The 15,574-nt window shown below is 40.3% G+C and overlaps 1 protein-coding gene across 1 annotated transcript in view; it reads left to right on the forward strand.

Annotated features, from left to right (window-relative positions):
• Positions 1-15,574, forward strand: part of NPTN (neuroplastin) — a 64,896-nt gene that overhangs the window by 21,455 nt on the left and 27,867 nt on the right. The window contains exons 3-4 of the mRNA XM_075714211.1: positions 8,130-8,530; positions 13,864-14,032. Of these exons, the coding sequence (XP_075570326.1) occupies positions 8,130-8,530; positions 13,864-14,032 (570 nt within the window). The remainder of the gene's footprint in view (positions 1-8,129; positions 8,531-13,863; positions 14,033-15,574) is intronic.

Genomic DNA, 15,574 nt, shown 5'->3' on the forward strand with positions numbered 1-15,574 from the left:
TAATCCTCATGTCTGTGGACCTGGAGAAAGTAATCCTCAGGTTTTCCTCTCTGTGAAATGAATCTAATGCTACATCATGGGCTCATGCATTTTATATGATGCTCTCTGGGTAATGTTTTCCTCTTTAGCAAGTCATAACCTACCTTCAGCTATATAAAGCTGCAAGGTGAGATTGCAGGAATTAATTTCACATATTGCTCTGGTCCTGAGTATGCTTATAGACAGTATAGGCTCATCTGGATATCTGGTACAAATGTCAAAGTGCTGCTTTTAAAGCTGCTTCTGTAGTTGGCTAAAGAATAGGGCAAAGCAGACCAAGAAAATTAATGCCAATTTTTTAGTTCGTGGAACTGGTGCAGTGCATTTAGGAGACTACAGCCAAAGGTTGTCTGATGCGGTACGTGATGGTTACCGGTGCTACAACAGCTGGTGAGTCATACTCAGTAAAGAGGACAGGGAGTGCACTGTAAAACTTAAACCCATCTCTTAAAAACTCTAAAACTTAAACCAGGGAAGTGATTAAGACCAAACCCATTTCTTATCAGTGGTATGATTAAAAACCATGCTCTCTAGTGATAAAAGAATGGGAAACCATCAAACCTGCTAGATGATGGGTGAAAACAGGCAGGATGCCTTAGTGCTTTCCATGGAATTGAGTTGCCTTCACCCTTCTTCTCCAGCTGGCATGCCGGCTGTCACTTTTGTCGATTTGACTAATTTCTAATATTTTGGTTTAGTAAAGGTGAGCATTGGAAAGAAACTAAACATTATTTAGGCTGCCTTTTTTCTAACCTAAATGAAGTAAAAATGCAATACTTTGATAAAGTTATGGTGGTTTTTTTCTGCCCTCAAAAAATTTATCACTTAATTAACAACTTTCAGTGAAGGAGAAAAAGGTGTTAATTAGACAAAGTACCAGTTTAAGCAGCAGACACTTGGTGCTCAGGTTTTCAAAGCCCAGATGGTAGGTACAGTGAGAAAATGGAGGGGGGGAGAGGAGGAGGGCAGCTGCTTATTGTAGTTTGATATTCTGATGAGAGTTAAAGTGAGACTGTTGCCATGTAATAAAAAAGGTGAAAATAAGCTAAAGTGAGGGCAGAGCAAAGCCAGCTGAGAAGCACTTTGTGGGCTGCCCAAGATCATCTGTGCCTTCATATTTTAATGAAGTCTTTTACAGCTAGCATTTAGCTTTATCCCCTTTCCTGAAACTGCAGTCTGCCTGACCATTCATTCCCTGGTGTTCCAACCACACTGTGTACCCCTGAGTCCTGGTGTCACGACCAGACTTAGAAGAAGGTGATTGTTTCTGAGACGGTACAAATGCAGCATTTCAGGAGCATGTGAAGTGTTTGCATCTGATTATATTATATTCTTCCCTTTTGAATACACATAACTGCAGTTTTTTCTTAATTCCACTACAGAAGATCAAGCGATTTTATCTAGTCGCTCTGAAGCATGTGCCAGTGGTGGTAAAGCTTTGCTTCATTTTACCTGTGCAGAGCCTAGGGTACTTGGAAAAGCTGGAAGACTTTAAAAAAAAAAAAATTAAAAAATAAGACTGCATAATCCAGAACACCACCTATGAAAAAGGTGTGAAAACAGTTTGATGATGCGACCTCATGGAAAGCTTCAACCGTAATGCCTATTTTTGGTGGCAGAACTTAGATACCAAGGGTGATGGCATTTGCTAGAATAACATATAAATATCTCATCTGGAACATTTTGGATAACACTGGTCTATAGAACATATAAAGCTTCACTTTGGCAGAGATAGTTGGCTTTTTGTTACTCCATTTAGGAAGGGCATTCCTGAAGACATGTATTTACAAAAATTAATTACACTATATTACTAAGGAAATTTTTTTTCATGGGTTTTCAGATACAAAGGCAAGCAAAAAAAGAGATAGCTTAGCTCTACTGTATTCAGTTTATAAATAAGTGGAATTGCAGGCAAGCTCTCAACCAATGCACCGAAATAAAATCTCCAGAACTGTGCTAAAGGCCTGAGAGCAGTGGGGAAGCAGTGAAATACAGACATATGGTGCGCTAACAGGACAAATAGGAAACATCAGCCTCTTGTTGTTTACATTATGGTTTTCATTGTAAATATAGACAATCTGTGAAGCATTCAGTCCCTAAGCAGTCTACATTTTATCTGTGTATTGTGGGTTCATACTGAAAATGGAGTTTATTTTTGTGTTAGCTTTGCAAACTCTCTTTCTTTGAGCTTTGAACCGTGTTTGCTTTCTTCATGTAAGTGGAATTCACCACAAGATAAAGATAGGATCAGGATAGAATAGGAGCATTATCTTGCTTGACAGAGATGTGCACTGCTTTGCCCTGACTGTAAAATTGCTTTGTTACAGCTATATTCCTTGTGGTTGAAAACGTCCTTGGAAATACATTGCATTTCCTTCGTTTGGGTCACCTTTGTATGTTCTTGTGTGCATGTTCTGCTTTGAACTGCTCTGATCAGCCCTTTGTCCTCTTGGGCTTCATAGCTTTTGTTTCCCAATCTTTGCAGATTCCGTTTTCGGGGCGGTCTCCTCTTGCTCTTTGATGTTGATGGTCTTGTGCTTGTTTTCAGCTTTAATCTTCATGCTTGGTACAAATAAAACCTAGAGAAATTAGTTTGTTCTACATTGGTAGGGCTTTTTGCAAAACCGGTATTTCATTTAAACCTGGCTGCTTCTGTCTTTCTACCAGGACTGGTTTAACCTTTCTTTTCCTCAACTAGCACTTACCTACATTTTTCTTAAGGCAAAATCTAGGTTTATTTCTTAAACCCCTTTCTTTAGACCAGACTTTAACTTGGGAAGATATTCTCCCTGCTTTGCTTCTCCAGTGCCATTTGCATTGATTCTTTTGCAACTTAGTGCATCTTGTGTAAATTTTAGTAACAAAAAGATATTTAAATAAATAGTGTGGTCATTTCTGCAACTCAGGGATGATTTTTGTCAGGTACTGCTTTCTGTATATTCTTAGACTGGCAGTTCACTGCTAGCACGTTTTATAAGAATTGTTGATCTCTCTATCAAGATCCTTTTTTGTGTGTTCATTCTAGCAGGTGAGGAAGTTGGGAAGCTCTGGTCATTGTGATACTGGTTTTAAGCTATTAGGGAATTGTGTTTTGTGTCACTTTTTCATTTGGGCTTCAGCCAAGGTAGAACACAAGCTGCTCTACAGGCTTCAGAAGCTGGTCAAAATTACAGTTAAATATTTCCATGTGCTTCTAATATGTCTGAATTTCTAGTTGTATGCTATATTTAATCCTACAGTTACATGATCACGTCAGCAAAAGGATAAGCCTTGCCCCTTCTCCCAGAGGTACCTGGTTGCCGACTCTGTCAATGAGGGCAATAGCTGCAGTTGGAAAGGGTGCTGCTGCCATGTGAAGTTGGAAGGGGTGTTGCTAGTATGTAAAGCTCCAATTCATTTATATGCCAAAGCTGGAATGTAGCTTGGCTTGGCCTTCCTTGCTTTTAGCCAACAGGTAGCTTATAAATATTGGCAGAAGAAAAATTAATCTGAAAGGCTGTCTTTCATTGATAAAGCCTCATTAATGAAAACAGGTTGCTCAGGAGCGGCAAAGCTAAGCTTTACGCTCATTTAAACTCTCCATCTTTAGGCTTCTTGTCCTCTCTCCTCTTCTGAACTCTAGATTTGTTTAATGTGGAGCTTTTCCAGCTTTCTGGCTCAGGGAGTCTGCTGTACATGTTTCTCTTACTGCATATGGAAATTTTTGGCTGCCCTTTTGAATAGCTCTTAGCTTCTCCCCCACTCCCAGTTCAAGTGCACCTGTCTTTCAAAATGCTTTTTTCTTTTTTTTTTCTTTTTTTTCTTTTTTAAATCTGGATTTAGTGGTTCTTTAGTACAAATTTTAAAATTTTAACATACAGATTTTGCAAATGTGAAGAGCCCTGCTGTGCACTGGATTTCATTCATCTTTGGCAGAGTTTTATGTAGAGACTGATTTGCTTCTCTAATTTTAGAGCATTAGTCCATTGCTTTCCTCACCTTTATCCTCACAATTGGTGGATGACATCAAATCTTCAATAAATAAATACAACTTCAGAAATGATTTAATATTATTGCCACTTGCTCTTCGTTCTGTCCTTCAGGCAGACAACCATCAATTATTAAAAAAAATCCTGGTTGGAAACATAATAGTGTGCTTGAATAGCTACACCTTCTGAACTGTGATGTATTCTTTTTCTCGCATTCTGGTACATCATGAAAAATTGTAAAGACCTTGTGAGGGATATTTAACAATAGATATTCCCTTGTTCTTTTATGCATGATAGCAATTAATCTTTAAAAAAACCCTCACAAAACAACACTTTTTATTTTAATGAGGAGAACCCACTGTGTAACAGGGTAACTTACTGATGCCTGTAATTAAATAAATACAGCTGGCAATACTATGAAAATAACATAAATTACAATATTCTTAAGAATATTTTCTTGAAAGCACTTGAAGGTGCTTATTCCTATTGTACTGGACATTAAAGATTCACTTAAGACTTGGGCTGTTCTGCTACTTCCCATGGGTCTATGTGATCTTAAGTTATGATTTATGGATTATTGCCTCCTTCCTCCATCCTACCAAGAGCCCTGACCTTTGTGAGCTTTTGAATGTTGGCCACAGTTTTGCTCTGCTATTCTGTACGGAGCTGACACTTGCAAGCTGAAGCTGAAAATTATTCTTGCAAACCAGTGCTTCCTATGGTTTACACTTTGGAAATAAGACAGCTCTAAATTACAAATAAGGGCAGGTTTTCAGTTTTAAACAGATATAGTATAATCCTTTAACAAAACCTTGACCTCTTGACTTGATCTGTTTGTATTTTGGTATGTATTTGTTCTTTTGATGCTCCTGTCTCGAGAATTGTGCAGAAAAGAACATGGTAATAACAAAGGAGTGAGTACTGTGCTTGGAGAAGACCAAGTAAGGGAACTGTTGGGCTCCGAAAGCCTCTTATGTAAGCAACGAAATCTGTATAGTGTCATTTTCTGTTTGGTTTTGAACAATTATGGAAATCGCTGACAATTGCCAAAAAGCACTACCAGTTTCCAGACTCCTGTTGTATTTCAGGGAGCATTCTCTGTAATGTTTAGCTTTTTTTCCTTTTTTTTTTTTTTTTTTTAAACATGTCTACTTGGTACTGGCAGATTTCAGCCCTTTTTGTAGCTTCTGGCTGGATATCTTAGTCAGAAATGGCCCTCTGGCAGTTGTACAGTAGCTGGAAGCATCGCCTCAACTTACTGATGCTGTTTGATGTATTGCCTTTGCTGTTTCTGAATGACTGAAGATGCAAAACATCAACCCCAGACTCTTGTGTAGAGTTTAATAGCACTGCCAGTCCTTTGTAATGCTAAGTTTTTATTCATTTCCATATGGAGGCTTTTCTACCACCTTCGTTCCTATTTGTCCTTCCAGGATTTTATTCTAACCTGGAATGCCTTTTTAAAGATCACTTTTATCTCTTGGTGGGGCGGGGAGGGTCACCAAATCCAGTTTGTGTTTTTTCTTTGCCATCATTATGGAGTTATCTGTGCTGATGACGTGGTTACTCAGATGAAGATAGTGTGTTGCATTGAAATTTATCATAATCTAAGACAATGTTTTTCAAGAGGATTTCAAACTGATGGAAATGTAGGGTTTAAAACTTAAACCCAGAGAATATTTACTAGAGACCTTTTGATGCAGTTGTCTAGTTTAATCTTTTAAAATTATTTTTAGGCTTTGTGCGAAAGTTATAATACTTGTAACAGCTTAGTGAATGCAGAATCAGATTCAAAACCAAAAGCTTTTGACAGCTTGTTTTATTCAAATTGCTGGTACTCCTTTTAATAACATGATTTACAGTACTCTTTCATATCACATATGCTATTGTGTAGCTCCAGCAGTAGTGCAGCTAACAGCTGTTTTAAAATAATGCAGTTACACCCCTTCATCCCTGCCACAAAGGCTAGGTAAGAAGACTTTCTTGCAGAAATGGTTGCTTAGTAGCCAGGAGAGCTGGAGAAGTAGGATTGAATTGTGGCCTTTGACTTCAGGGATGCATTTCATGACAGGGGAGTTCATCATCTTTGTGCATCAGTATTTAGTGGAAACTGGGAACCTGTAGAAATGGGATCGCCTTCTGAGCAGTCTTCCCTGAGCTACTGTTGTCTCTTCTGCTGTGAGTGGCATTTCAATATTATGGTGGAAGGTAGGAAAAAAAGGCTGTAGTATAGGAGAGAGAACCACTAAGATTTGGAAAGAAGCTAGCCTATGCCATATGCTACTGCTTTAGCCTTTTGTGTCTAGTAAACCACATTGAGATAGGTAGGTGCTGGTCTCGCTGTTTAGTGTATGCCTCTGTGGGAATATAAAGTCTTCCTTGTTCAGCATTGCTTGAAACGTGGACAGTCCAGCAGAGCAAGATCATAACCCGGTCTCCTGTGTTACCTCAAGCAGCAGTGTGAAAACAGCGTGAAAGTCCTTCTTAACCTCAAGAAACAATGACGGTGGTCTTAGTGCAGTTTGTAACTGCTAGTAATTAGGGCACTTCTAGTGCAATAGCTTTTTCCTCTCCCTGCAGCCATGGATTATTTGCTGTGGTATTTCTACTGAGCATAGAGCTCGCCTCCTTTAGTGCTGGAGTACAAGGCTGGAGAATCCTTGTCAAATGAGTTTGTAATTGAAACAGTTTCTGAGGTTATTTTATTTTTGAGCGTTTGCTCTTGTAGGTGTTGTTTGCAGCTACTGCATGGTTGCTCTTCAAACAGGACTGTGCTGGCAAGGGACAGTTTCTGCGTGTGCTCTAGAGACTCTTGGTCTTGTTTTCTTGCCCAAATGATTCTTTAGAGATGCACCTATAGTGCAAACTTCCCATGTAATTGTCTGTCAGTGTACAACTGTTTGTTTCACTGTTTTCATGAATGTGGTCAAACAGTGGGCAGGGGGAATGCTATTGAATGAGTGTGTATCAGAAATTTTACTAGGGCTTTAAGTCCACCTTTCCCTCTTCTAAAATCTGTTGACTTGTCTTTCAGTCCTCTTCCTGAAAACAAGCCGTGAATTTGAGGAGAGGGATGAAACAATCTGAGTTTTATCAGCCGTGTGGCACTCTTAACTCTGCATGCTGATGAGAAGTCGTGCTGCCCAGGGAACACAGCAATATGACGGGTTTTGCTGCATAATCTGTCTGGCCAGCTGTATTGTAATCTTTTCGTTTGGGGGGGGCGTGATGGGGGAAGAGACTAGCTTTAAGGCAACACTTTTCAATAGATACCTTTGAAAACAGGATTGAAGGACAACTTAGTATGTCTGTCCTCTTAACACAGCTCTGAAGCCGGTAAGTATTGAAGGATTTCATGCCATAATAAGGATATTTTGGCCTGATCTGAATGTCAGCATGGCATCTCGTTTCAGAAGGCAAAAATGGTGTGGTCTGTTGAAGCACCTTTGCTGTCTGTTTCCTAACTAACGACAGTCTTTTGGCCTGTGTGTGCATATACCACTGAAATTCCCTTTACCTTAGAAGGTTGTGAGATTCCTGCAGCTGTGGTGATCCAGCTACTTCAGGAAAGTAGGTCATTTGTATCTTGGGGAATTCCCTGCCTAGGATGTCCAAAATGGATGGAAGAAAAGGCCAAAGCAGATGGCTCACAATTGCTAGCTGCATAGGGCAGAAGGTTAGGGTTTTGCCCTTCCTTCCCCCCGACCCTGGTAGATAGGTCATATAAAGCAAGAAAACTCTTCAGAGAAAAGACATCTGGCCATGAACACTTAACACTTGCCAATTAAAAGGTCCATACAACTGAAAAAACCTTGAAAACCCATCAGTCTGCTCTGTGGCTTGGAGGTACCTCCTAGATGCTGTGTGTTGCAGCCTGTGGCTTCCCAAGTACAGCTGCCACGGTTGGATCCCCTGGAGTGGCGAGGATAAGCACTTGGTGCCGTGAAGCTGTGCCTCCCGTTGAATACTCTGTTGAGTGGGGGTGCACTGCTCTCAAACTATCAACCTCCATCCATGAGTGCTCCGTGTTGTGCTTTTTCTATGAAAGTTGTGTTATTGTAGATGCTAATGTCTTATCTAACTCTTGTGTTTTCTGCACCTCATTGCTTTGTTCTTTATAAGATCTTTTGTTTTCTGCTGCTCTGTCACTGCGTTTCTGCTGCCCCTCCCTCTAGCTGGGTTTGTCAAGTCGCCCATGTCAGAAACTAAACTCACGGGGGACGCCTTTGAACTGTACTGTGATGTGGTTGGGAACCCCACTCCAGAGATCCAGTGGTGGTATGCTGAAGTCAACCGGGCTGAGTCTTTCAAACAGCTGTGGGATGGCGCTCGGAAGCGCCGTGTCACCATTAACACTGCCTACGGGGCGAATGGGGTGAGTGTGCTGAGAATAACCCGCCTTACCTTGGAAGACTCTGGGACTTACGAGTGCAGGGCCAGCAACGATCCCAGGAGGAATGACTTGAGGCAAAATCCCTCCATAACGTGGATTCGAGCCCAGGCTACTATAAGCGTCCTTCAGAGTGAGTCTGGCACCCTACAGTAGTGGTACTGTAGTATCTAGAGACAGTCTAGTGACCCTTACCCCCTCCCGTTACCCCGATAAAGCCCTCTGCTACCTTTTCCTATTGTTTTGAACCCAAGACTGCTCCTCTGCCTGTAGTGCTGACATTGTCTGCCATCTGTGTTTCTTCTCCTTAGGATCAAAAGACTTGGGAAAATCTGTGGATCTGTTTTATACCTTCTGTGTGAAAACAAGCCCAGTGTTGAATTTGTGTTTCTTCCCTACCTCCTTTTAGTTTTGTAGTAGGTTTCCAGCCACCCTAATGCTGGCTTCTCCATGAGTGCCTTTATATTTGATTTCTGTGTTCTTCCCTGGTCTAACCATTTTATTTTTATTTCTTCTGGTCTCTTGGAAGTTCCCTGAATGCCTTTTCACATGGTTTTGGTTGCATGTATGCTTCTGTACAAATCCTTCCCTTTCAGTTACATACGACCTTTAATGTTTAGATTTTTCTATGAAGTCGTGGTGTTTCTTTTCCTTTCTTGAACAGCAGTGTGTTCCTAATGAGTTCTCTGATGCAGCAGCACTGAACTGATGCAGCTATTCTTAATCCAGCCTATGAAAGGGCGGGGGGGAATATCCTCCCCCAGTGTTGAACTAATAACTTTAGCTAAATGACTTTCATCTGAGAATGCAACTTTTGGCAGCAGCAAAGCTTTCAAAAGCAGAGAATATGGTTGACCCAGAATTGCTTTTTGTTCTCTGTTGTTACAAGACTTTCCTGCGTTCAGCTCGCTTTTAAAGCAGTCCCAGACAAGTTTGGAAATTTGTATCATCAGAGTCAGTAGAGAAGAACCCTGTTTCATTTTGTTAAGATGCAAAACTCTTGCGTTTGCTAACAAGGTGAAGCAAATGTCTAACAAGTTATAGGTAGAGTGAATTAAATCTGCAACATGAGCCTGCTGCATGGAGGTACAGGAGAACTTGCTTTCTTGGTGATTTCTCAATGTCCTAAGGTGGCAAAGAGTAGAGCATAGGTGTTGTCTTGCTGTTGTGCTCTGTGCATAAATAAACCTTTTATGTACCACTTTGAGTTTTGTCTGGGTACAAAAATGTCCAACTCTGTAATTATGTCTCAGTTATGTTTTTGGATACTTGAAAAAAAAAAAAAACCCAAAACCTCCTTAAAGTGTGGTGCTGCAGTCAGCACTGCTGGATCAGAGACCTTCCCTCTGGAAAATGGAAACAGCATTGATACACATGGAAAAATAGACAGTGAACCCCATGATGTGGATTGACTTGAAAATTTGAGTGGCATTGGGCTGTTCAGCTCAAACCTGCTCAACTTTCAGTCCTAATGCCTGATCCCTCCTTTGTCCTTTGAGGTCCCAAAGGACTCAGATTGGTAGATTGCTTGCATGACCTACAACAGCAAGAACCATGTAATTTTAGGAAATACTACCTTAAGACAGAGCTAAAATGTTTGTCTTGTAGGAAGTAATGTCTCTGGGAAATCCCCACTGCCCCTATTAAGACCTTTAGTTTTTCTCGAGTGTGGCAAGTCTGTGGTGGTCCTGTGCTCCTCTCTTTGTGTCTAGTCAGTTTTAGTAACCTACTGAGGGACAAAATCCTTTTCATATGAAAAGTCACCATTTGGGAATGAATTACTGTGAAGATGTCTCCATATGGAAAATGGTTTTTTCCTGATACTAACCTGCTCCGGGTATTAAAGTTTAACGTTTCGTCTTCCTCCCCAGTTAACATCGTCTTGTTGCATCTGATGCTACTAATACCGCAGTGTGTATCGTGACTTCATTGCTAAGTGCCTTGTGCCTGGGATAATTCTTCTGCTTTTGCATTTTATTCATAGTGGGGTGGAGGGGGGGGGGCGGCGGGCTGTCGAACAGAATACTTTAATGCTTTTACTCTGTGATCCTGTGTATGTTAAGCAATCTGACCGCCTGCTGCTTGGGAAACAGACTGCTTGGACATCAAACTGCTGCGTGGCTAGGCTGGAAATGGAGATAAGGGGTGAAGCAGGTTTCCAAGCCGTCCCTGGAAGATGGGGACCATCTTATCTGAAGCTGCCCAAAATGTCTTAGATGCCGCATTGTGTGCGTGAACACAGTTTGTCTTTGAAACGAGAGTTTTCTGACTGAACAGTGTTGGAGTTTCCAGCTGATGGTGGCTGTTTTGCTGCTGGCCTTATTTGACATCAGCATCACTGAAAGAGAACCATCAAATGTATCAGAAGAGCACAACCTCTTTTCACGGTCCTTTAGATCACAGCTTGTCTCAAATACCAAAACTTGAATGCAAAGAGGTCAAGTGTGACTTGAGTTTTAAAAGTTAGCACCCAAGAACTAACATCTAGCTTCTATCTCATTTCTAGTTTGGATAAAGAACTTCAATTATAGATGTATTTTTTTTATTTAAAAATCTGATCCTACATAAAAAGGGCAGTTTAAGTGATGTGAAAAAGAGACTCTTCAGCATCGTGCTCTTTCAAGTAGAAATCCTTCTTTGGATTTTTAATTTTTTTTTTTTTTTTTAAATCCTAAAACTTCACAAATTTGCAAGTCAGACACAAAAGGCCCCAGCAAACTTCAGCAAAGCAAGCTTGAGACAGCTGTAAATGTTTTCTGGACATGGCATCTTAGCAGAGCCGTGGGTAGGAATAGGTGTGAATTAGCAGTAGTTGTCACTGAAGCTCCAGGCAGGTTTTTTTTGTATGTTCTGGTTCATCAGTGTTAGAGGCTGAAGAGTCAATTATCAACAGAATACGAAAGCCAGAAGATTACCACTGTCAAAACCCTTCTGGATTAAGTCTTTAACTTTCTGGTTTCTGTAGGGACTAGATTCAAATTTTTTTGTGACTTTTCCCTGTTGCTAGCATTTGTGTAATGCTTTCTGATGGCAGCATGTATGCTTTCCATTTCCAGGATTGCTGCCGGCTGATCACTGCTTTAGGTTGCATCTCAGCACAGCAGAGACAGCATCAGCATCTGTTACAACAGCACTCGCTAGATGCATTGCAGTCCCTGTTACAGCGGCCTGAAGCCTGTCCTGCCAGCATCCTCCTCCTAAAAGGAAAACATTGCATTTATTTCTCAGGCTACAGTCTTGAAGACACTGCTTTCATCATCAAAGAAAAACATTTAAAACCAAAACCAGTATGATCAGTGAATTCTAGCAAAACTTTATTTCTTCATATAGATGTTCTGACGCTGCGTTACTATTTCAAACGCATTGCTAAGAATGTTTCCAGAGCTCTGTTAGTATTTTTCTGAGTATGCACACAAGATTTTTGTGGGAGATGGAAAAGCATACTGGGCAGTCCAGTAATGAAATGATATGGCTTTAACAAAACAATTTTATGCCCCATAGGACCCAAACAGATCCTTGCCTGGTTACAATTCCCAGTATGGGAACAATGAGGCAGAAACATAGTTGAAAATGTGTGATAATAGCAAAGTGTCTAAGAGAAGTGTCAGAAAACCGTGCATTACTACAGTACCTGCCAGTTTTTCTGCAATTAAATGATAGTCCTAGTTTTAAATAGCTGTGAAAAGAAGCCATCCTGCTGAAGAAAGCGGGAAAGGATATACAGATGTCAAATGGCTTTGTCAGGTTATTAGCAGGTAGATATCTTTTCTCCCTGCCTCTCTGGGCAATAATCTAAGTACTGTACTATTGGATAGATGAATGTTTTATGTGATGAAAAATGCAGCGTTTCTGACAGTACTGGTGTTTTCCACTTGTTCTGTTTCATAATTTGTTTTCCAAGTGCTTTGCAGATGAATATCCAAAAGACTGCATGGGTATGACTCAATTTGTATTCCAAATATGTTACCACAAGGCATAACAAAATGTACAGGATTAAAAATCCTTTGCTGACTTGCAAAAATCATGAGGACGTTTATTACTGACTGACATCCTCACCCTCCTGCACTTTGCTGCCAACCAGAATGCAGAGGAGGCAGCCATTGCATTCAGAGAAGTTGGCACTGCGGGAGCGTGGTCAGTGAAACGAGTAGCTGGCAACAGCTATCTCTTTGGAATTCATTTCAGCCTTTAAAGTAAGGAAATACATCAAAGACAGAGGACACAGTAGCATCTACATGGTAAAGACTGCTACAGCAGTGGCCTTTAGTTCAAGCTGAAACTACAGCCCATACTAAATCTAGATGTTTTTGGAAGACTAATAGTGAGAATTTTTAAATTTCTTTTAAGCAATGTCATCCTGTGTTCAGGGTCTTTTTTTTTTTCTTTTTTTACAGAATATTTGAAACCAGCTGTGAACCATGAGACCTTCAACGGAAAGGTCTTTTTTCCAAGTTTAGGAAGAAACTTGTCTCTGACTATTCTAAAAATTCATCAGCCTTATTTGTTAGAGAGTTAACAGCCATCTGCATGATCTTAAGAAAATGTGGTTATCAAATGTAAGGACAGTGTCCTCATACTAATCTTACAATTTATGAAAAGCTTTCCCCTAAAAAATGTGAATTTGATGTTACCAGGTAAGATTGTAATGTGAAACAGCCTGGGTTCTGTTCCTAATGCATCCAGCAAAGTATATAACTCCTGTGGTCTGTTTATGCAATGAGGCTCACTCCCCACTCCCTCCCCCCAAGTTTATGTTTAAGGTTTCTTTACAAAATGAAATAGTTCCCGACTCTAATTTTAAACATGGTGTGTATTCTTACTTTTTATTGTTAAGCATTAAGGGCTGCTTTCAGCCATTCTTCATCAGACTTGTGCTTTCTTCACACTGGGTGCTTGCTTGAATTTCAGACATCAGAAAAGTTGTGCTATTTGAAATATCTTGTGTGCACAGGATATTTTCATTAGGTAGACATTAGTATTTTGTAGGGGGAAGTCCAGAAATATTATTCAGAAGACTGTCTAACTTTGAGGGCTATTCTATATAGAAAATGGGTTTGTTTTAAACCTCAGAATAAGTAGAGGAACCAAGTAGTAGCCAGAAAGAAGTTTTTTCTGACAGACCAGCTGATCTCTTATGTAACAGGACAAGCGTTTTCCCATGTTATGGTCAGCAGTGTGTGAAAAATGATTAATGTTGTTACATACAAATCTGGAGTGATGTTAAATGTGAAAATAAATAATGTAAAATAAATCTCTTTTTTCCATATAGGGATGCTGATCCATAAGGTGTTGCCTTTACTCTAGTAGTCAGCTGTTTTATTGTGACTTTCTTGATGTCTCCCAAATTAGTGCAGTGACATTCCTTGTGTAGTCTTTTTCCCTTCCCAACTCCCCTTTGAATTTTAGACTAGCATGGCACAATTGCCAGTGAAGATTTGTTGCTATTTAATATGTCCTTTGTTTCAGAGCCCAGGATCAACGCTAGTGAGGATGTAGTCATTCATCTGTATGGTCCGGCTGTCACATTGCAGTGTAACCTCACCACAAGTCCCAGCCCCCTTTCTTTCAGTTACTGGGTCAAGAATGGAGAGGAGATCCCTGGCACTAGAAAATCTTCAAACACTACAGAATACAAGTAAGTCTCTCTGGGATAATCTTCATGTTACACTGGAGAATGACAAACCTGGTAGACATATGGCTTTGGGATAGGTGATGGGATGTTGGGACTCCAAGGCCCCTGGTTCCCTGGTTCAGCTTGACAGTGGTCAGACAAGAGGCTCCACAAAAAGTACATCTGTGAATAGCATTAGAAGAACAATTCTGGAAAAATTGTTGGCTACAGCTGTCCCAACTTCTCTGAATAGCATTAGAAGAACAATTCTGGAAAAATTGTTGGCTACAGCTGTCCCAACTAGCTCATGTAAACATAATGTTGTCAAAAACATATTGTAAACCTCTCTTTTCAATTTAAACTCATATAGTTCTTCTTTAGAGTATACATGATGTGTAAACCTAGGCACAGACACGCAGTCTAGTTTTCTTTTCCTCTGAGTATATTGTGCAGTCTCTGTCTTGCTTATTTCTACATAAAGATGAATCTGCAGCTGTGCATTTTTATCATGCAGAGAAACGCAACACATAAATCACTGCTGAAATTGGCTGGTTTAGTAATTTTCTGGCTTTGGGAGATGAAAGACAGCGTTGTCCGCGTTGTTACTGATGAGTTGTTAGACCACTACTACAAAATGATACCAAATCTTGATTAAACCAGTACAACTGTATCACTTGTGCTTCTTATTTGTCAGTACATCCACATTTTCAGCATTCATCTATTCCATGTGTGCATGCTCTGGCTTTGTCTCTGCCTTCCATCTAAGGGTGTGAAGGAGAACAGAATGCATACAGCCACCTCTTTTGTTTCACTGTAGCTTGCGTCGAGCAGAAATCCTTTGACAGTTTCTGTATTCCTGAAATGGGGCTTTCTTGCTGTGGAGTCGATTGGAGCATATGAAGCTTGCTCAGTGATGCCATCAGGGATCTGTTCTGTATGTGTGATTTTCTTGCCTCCACCCCCCACTCCCCTTCCGTCTTCTTCACTTGATGCCGGCATGGATAGCAAATACAATTTCTGTTCAGTGTTAAGCTAAGATGAAGATTACTTAAGGCATGTTTTAACCACTGGTGGTAACTTACTCTTTGGAGACATTAGACCACTTCTGACCCTCTTACTCAGCTGTTATGTCAGAAGGAGGCACTTATGTCTGTGTAAGGCCTGCTATATTATAGTACATCTGGTTTACTGTGCCTTGTCGCCGCACTAAAGTGAGGAAACATGCCTACACACTCACTGGCTTTTTTCTGTCTCTAGCACTGTGGGCTCTTCACCACACTAATGTTGCTTACTGGCACAGGATTAAGAAATACTCAAGGTTTTCATTGCCTTAGCAAAGCAGCATTTCATCCACAGGATTATGGAAGTTGTGTTTGATTCTGATAAAGATGTGTTCAAGTTTTTTTCCTTTTGTTTTCCACTTTAGCTCACTTCACATTATCTGTTCAGCTTTGCAGTTAAAAAAAAAAGTGTCATTTAGTTCTGTAATTACATCCTGTTATTTTCTCAGTACAATGTTTAACACTGGGTCTGAGTTTTAAAGGCTCTGCTTCCTTATCTAGCAAT

The sequence above is a fragment of the Pelecanus crispus genome, chromosome 7 (genome assembly GCF_030463565.1).
Source record: "Pelecanus crispus isolate bPelCri1 chromosome 7, bPelCri1.pri, whole genome shotgun sequence".
Classification (NCBI taxonomy): Eukaryota; Metazoa; Chordata; class Aves; order Pelecaniformes; family Pelecanidae; genus Pelecanus; species Pelecanus crispus.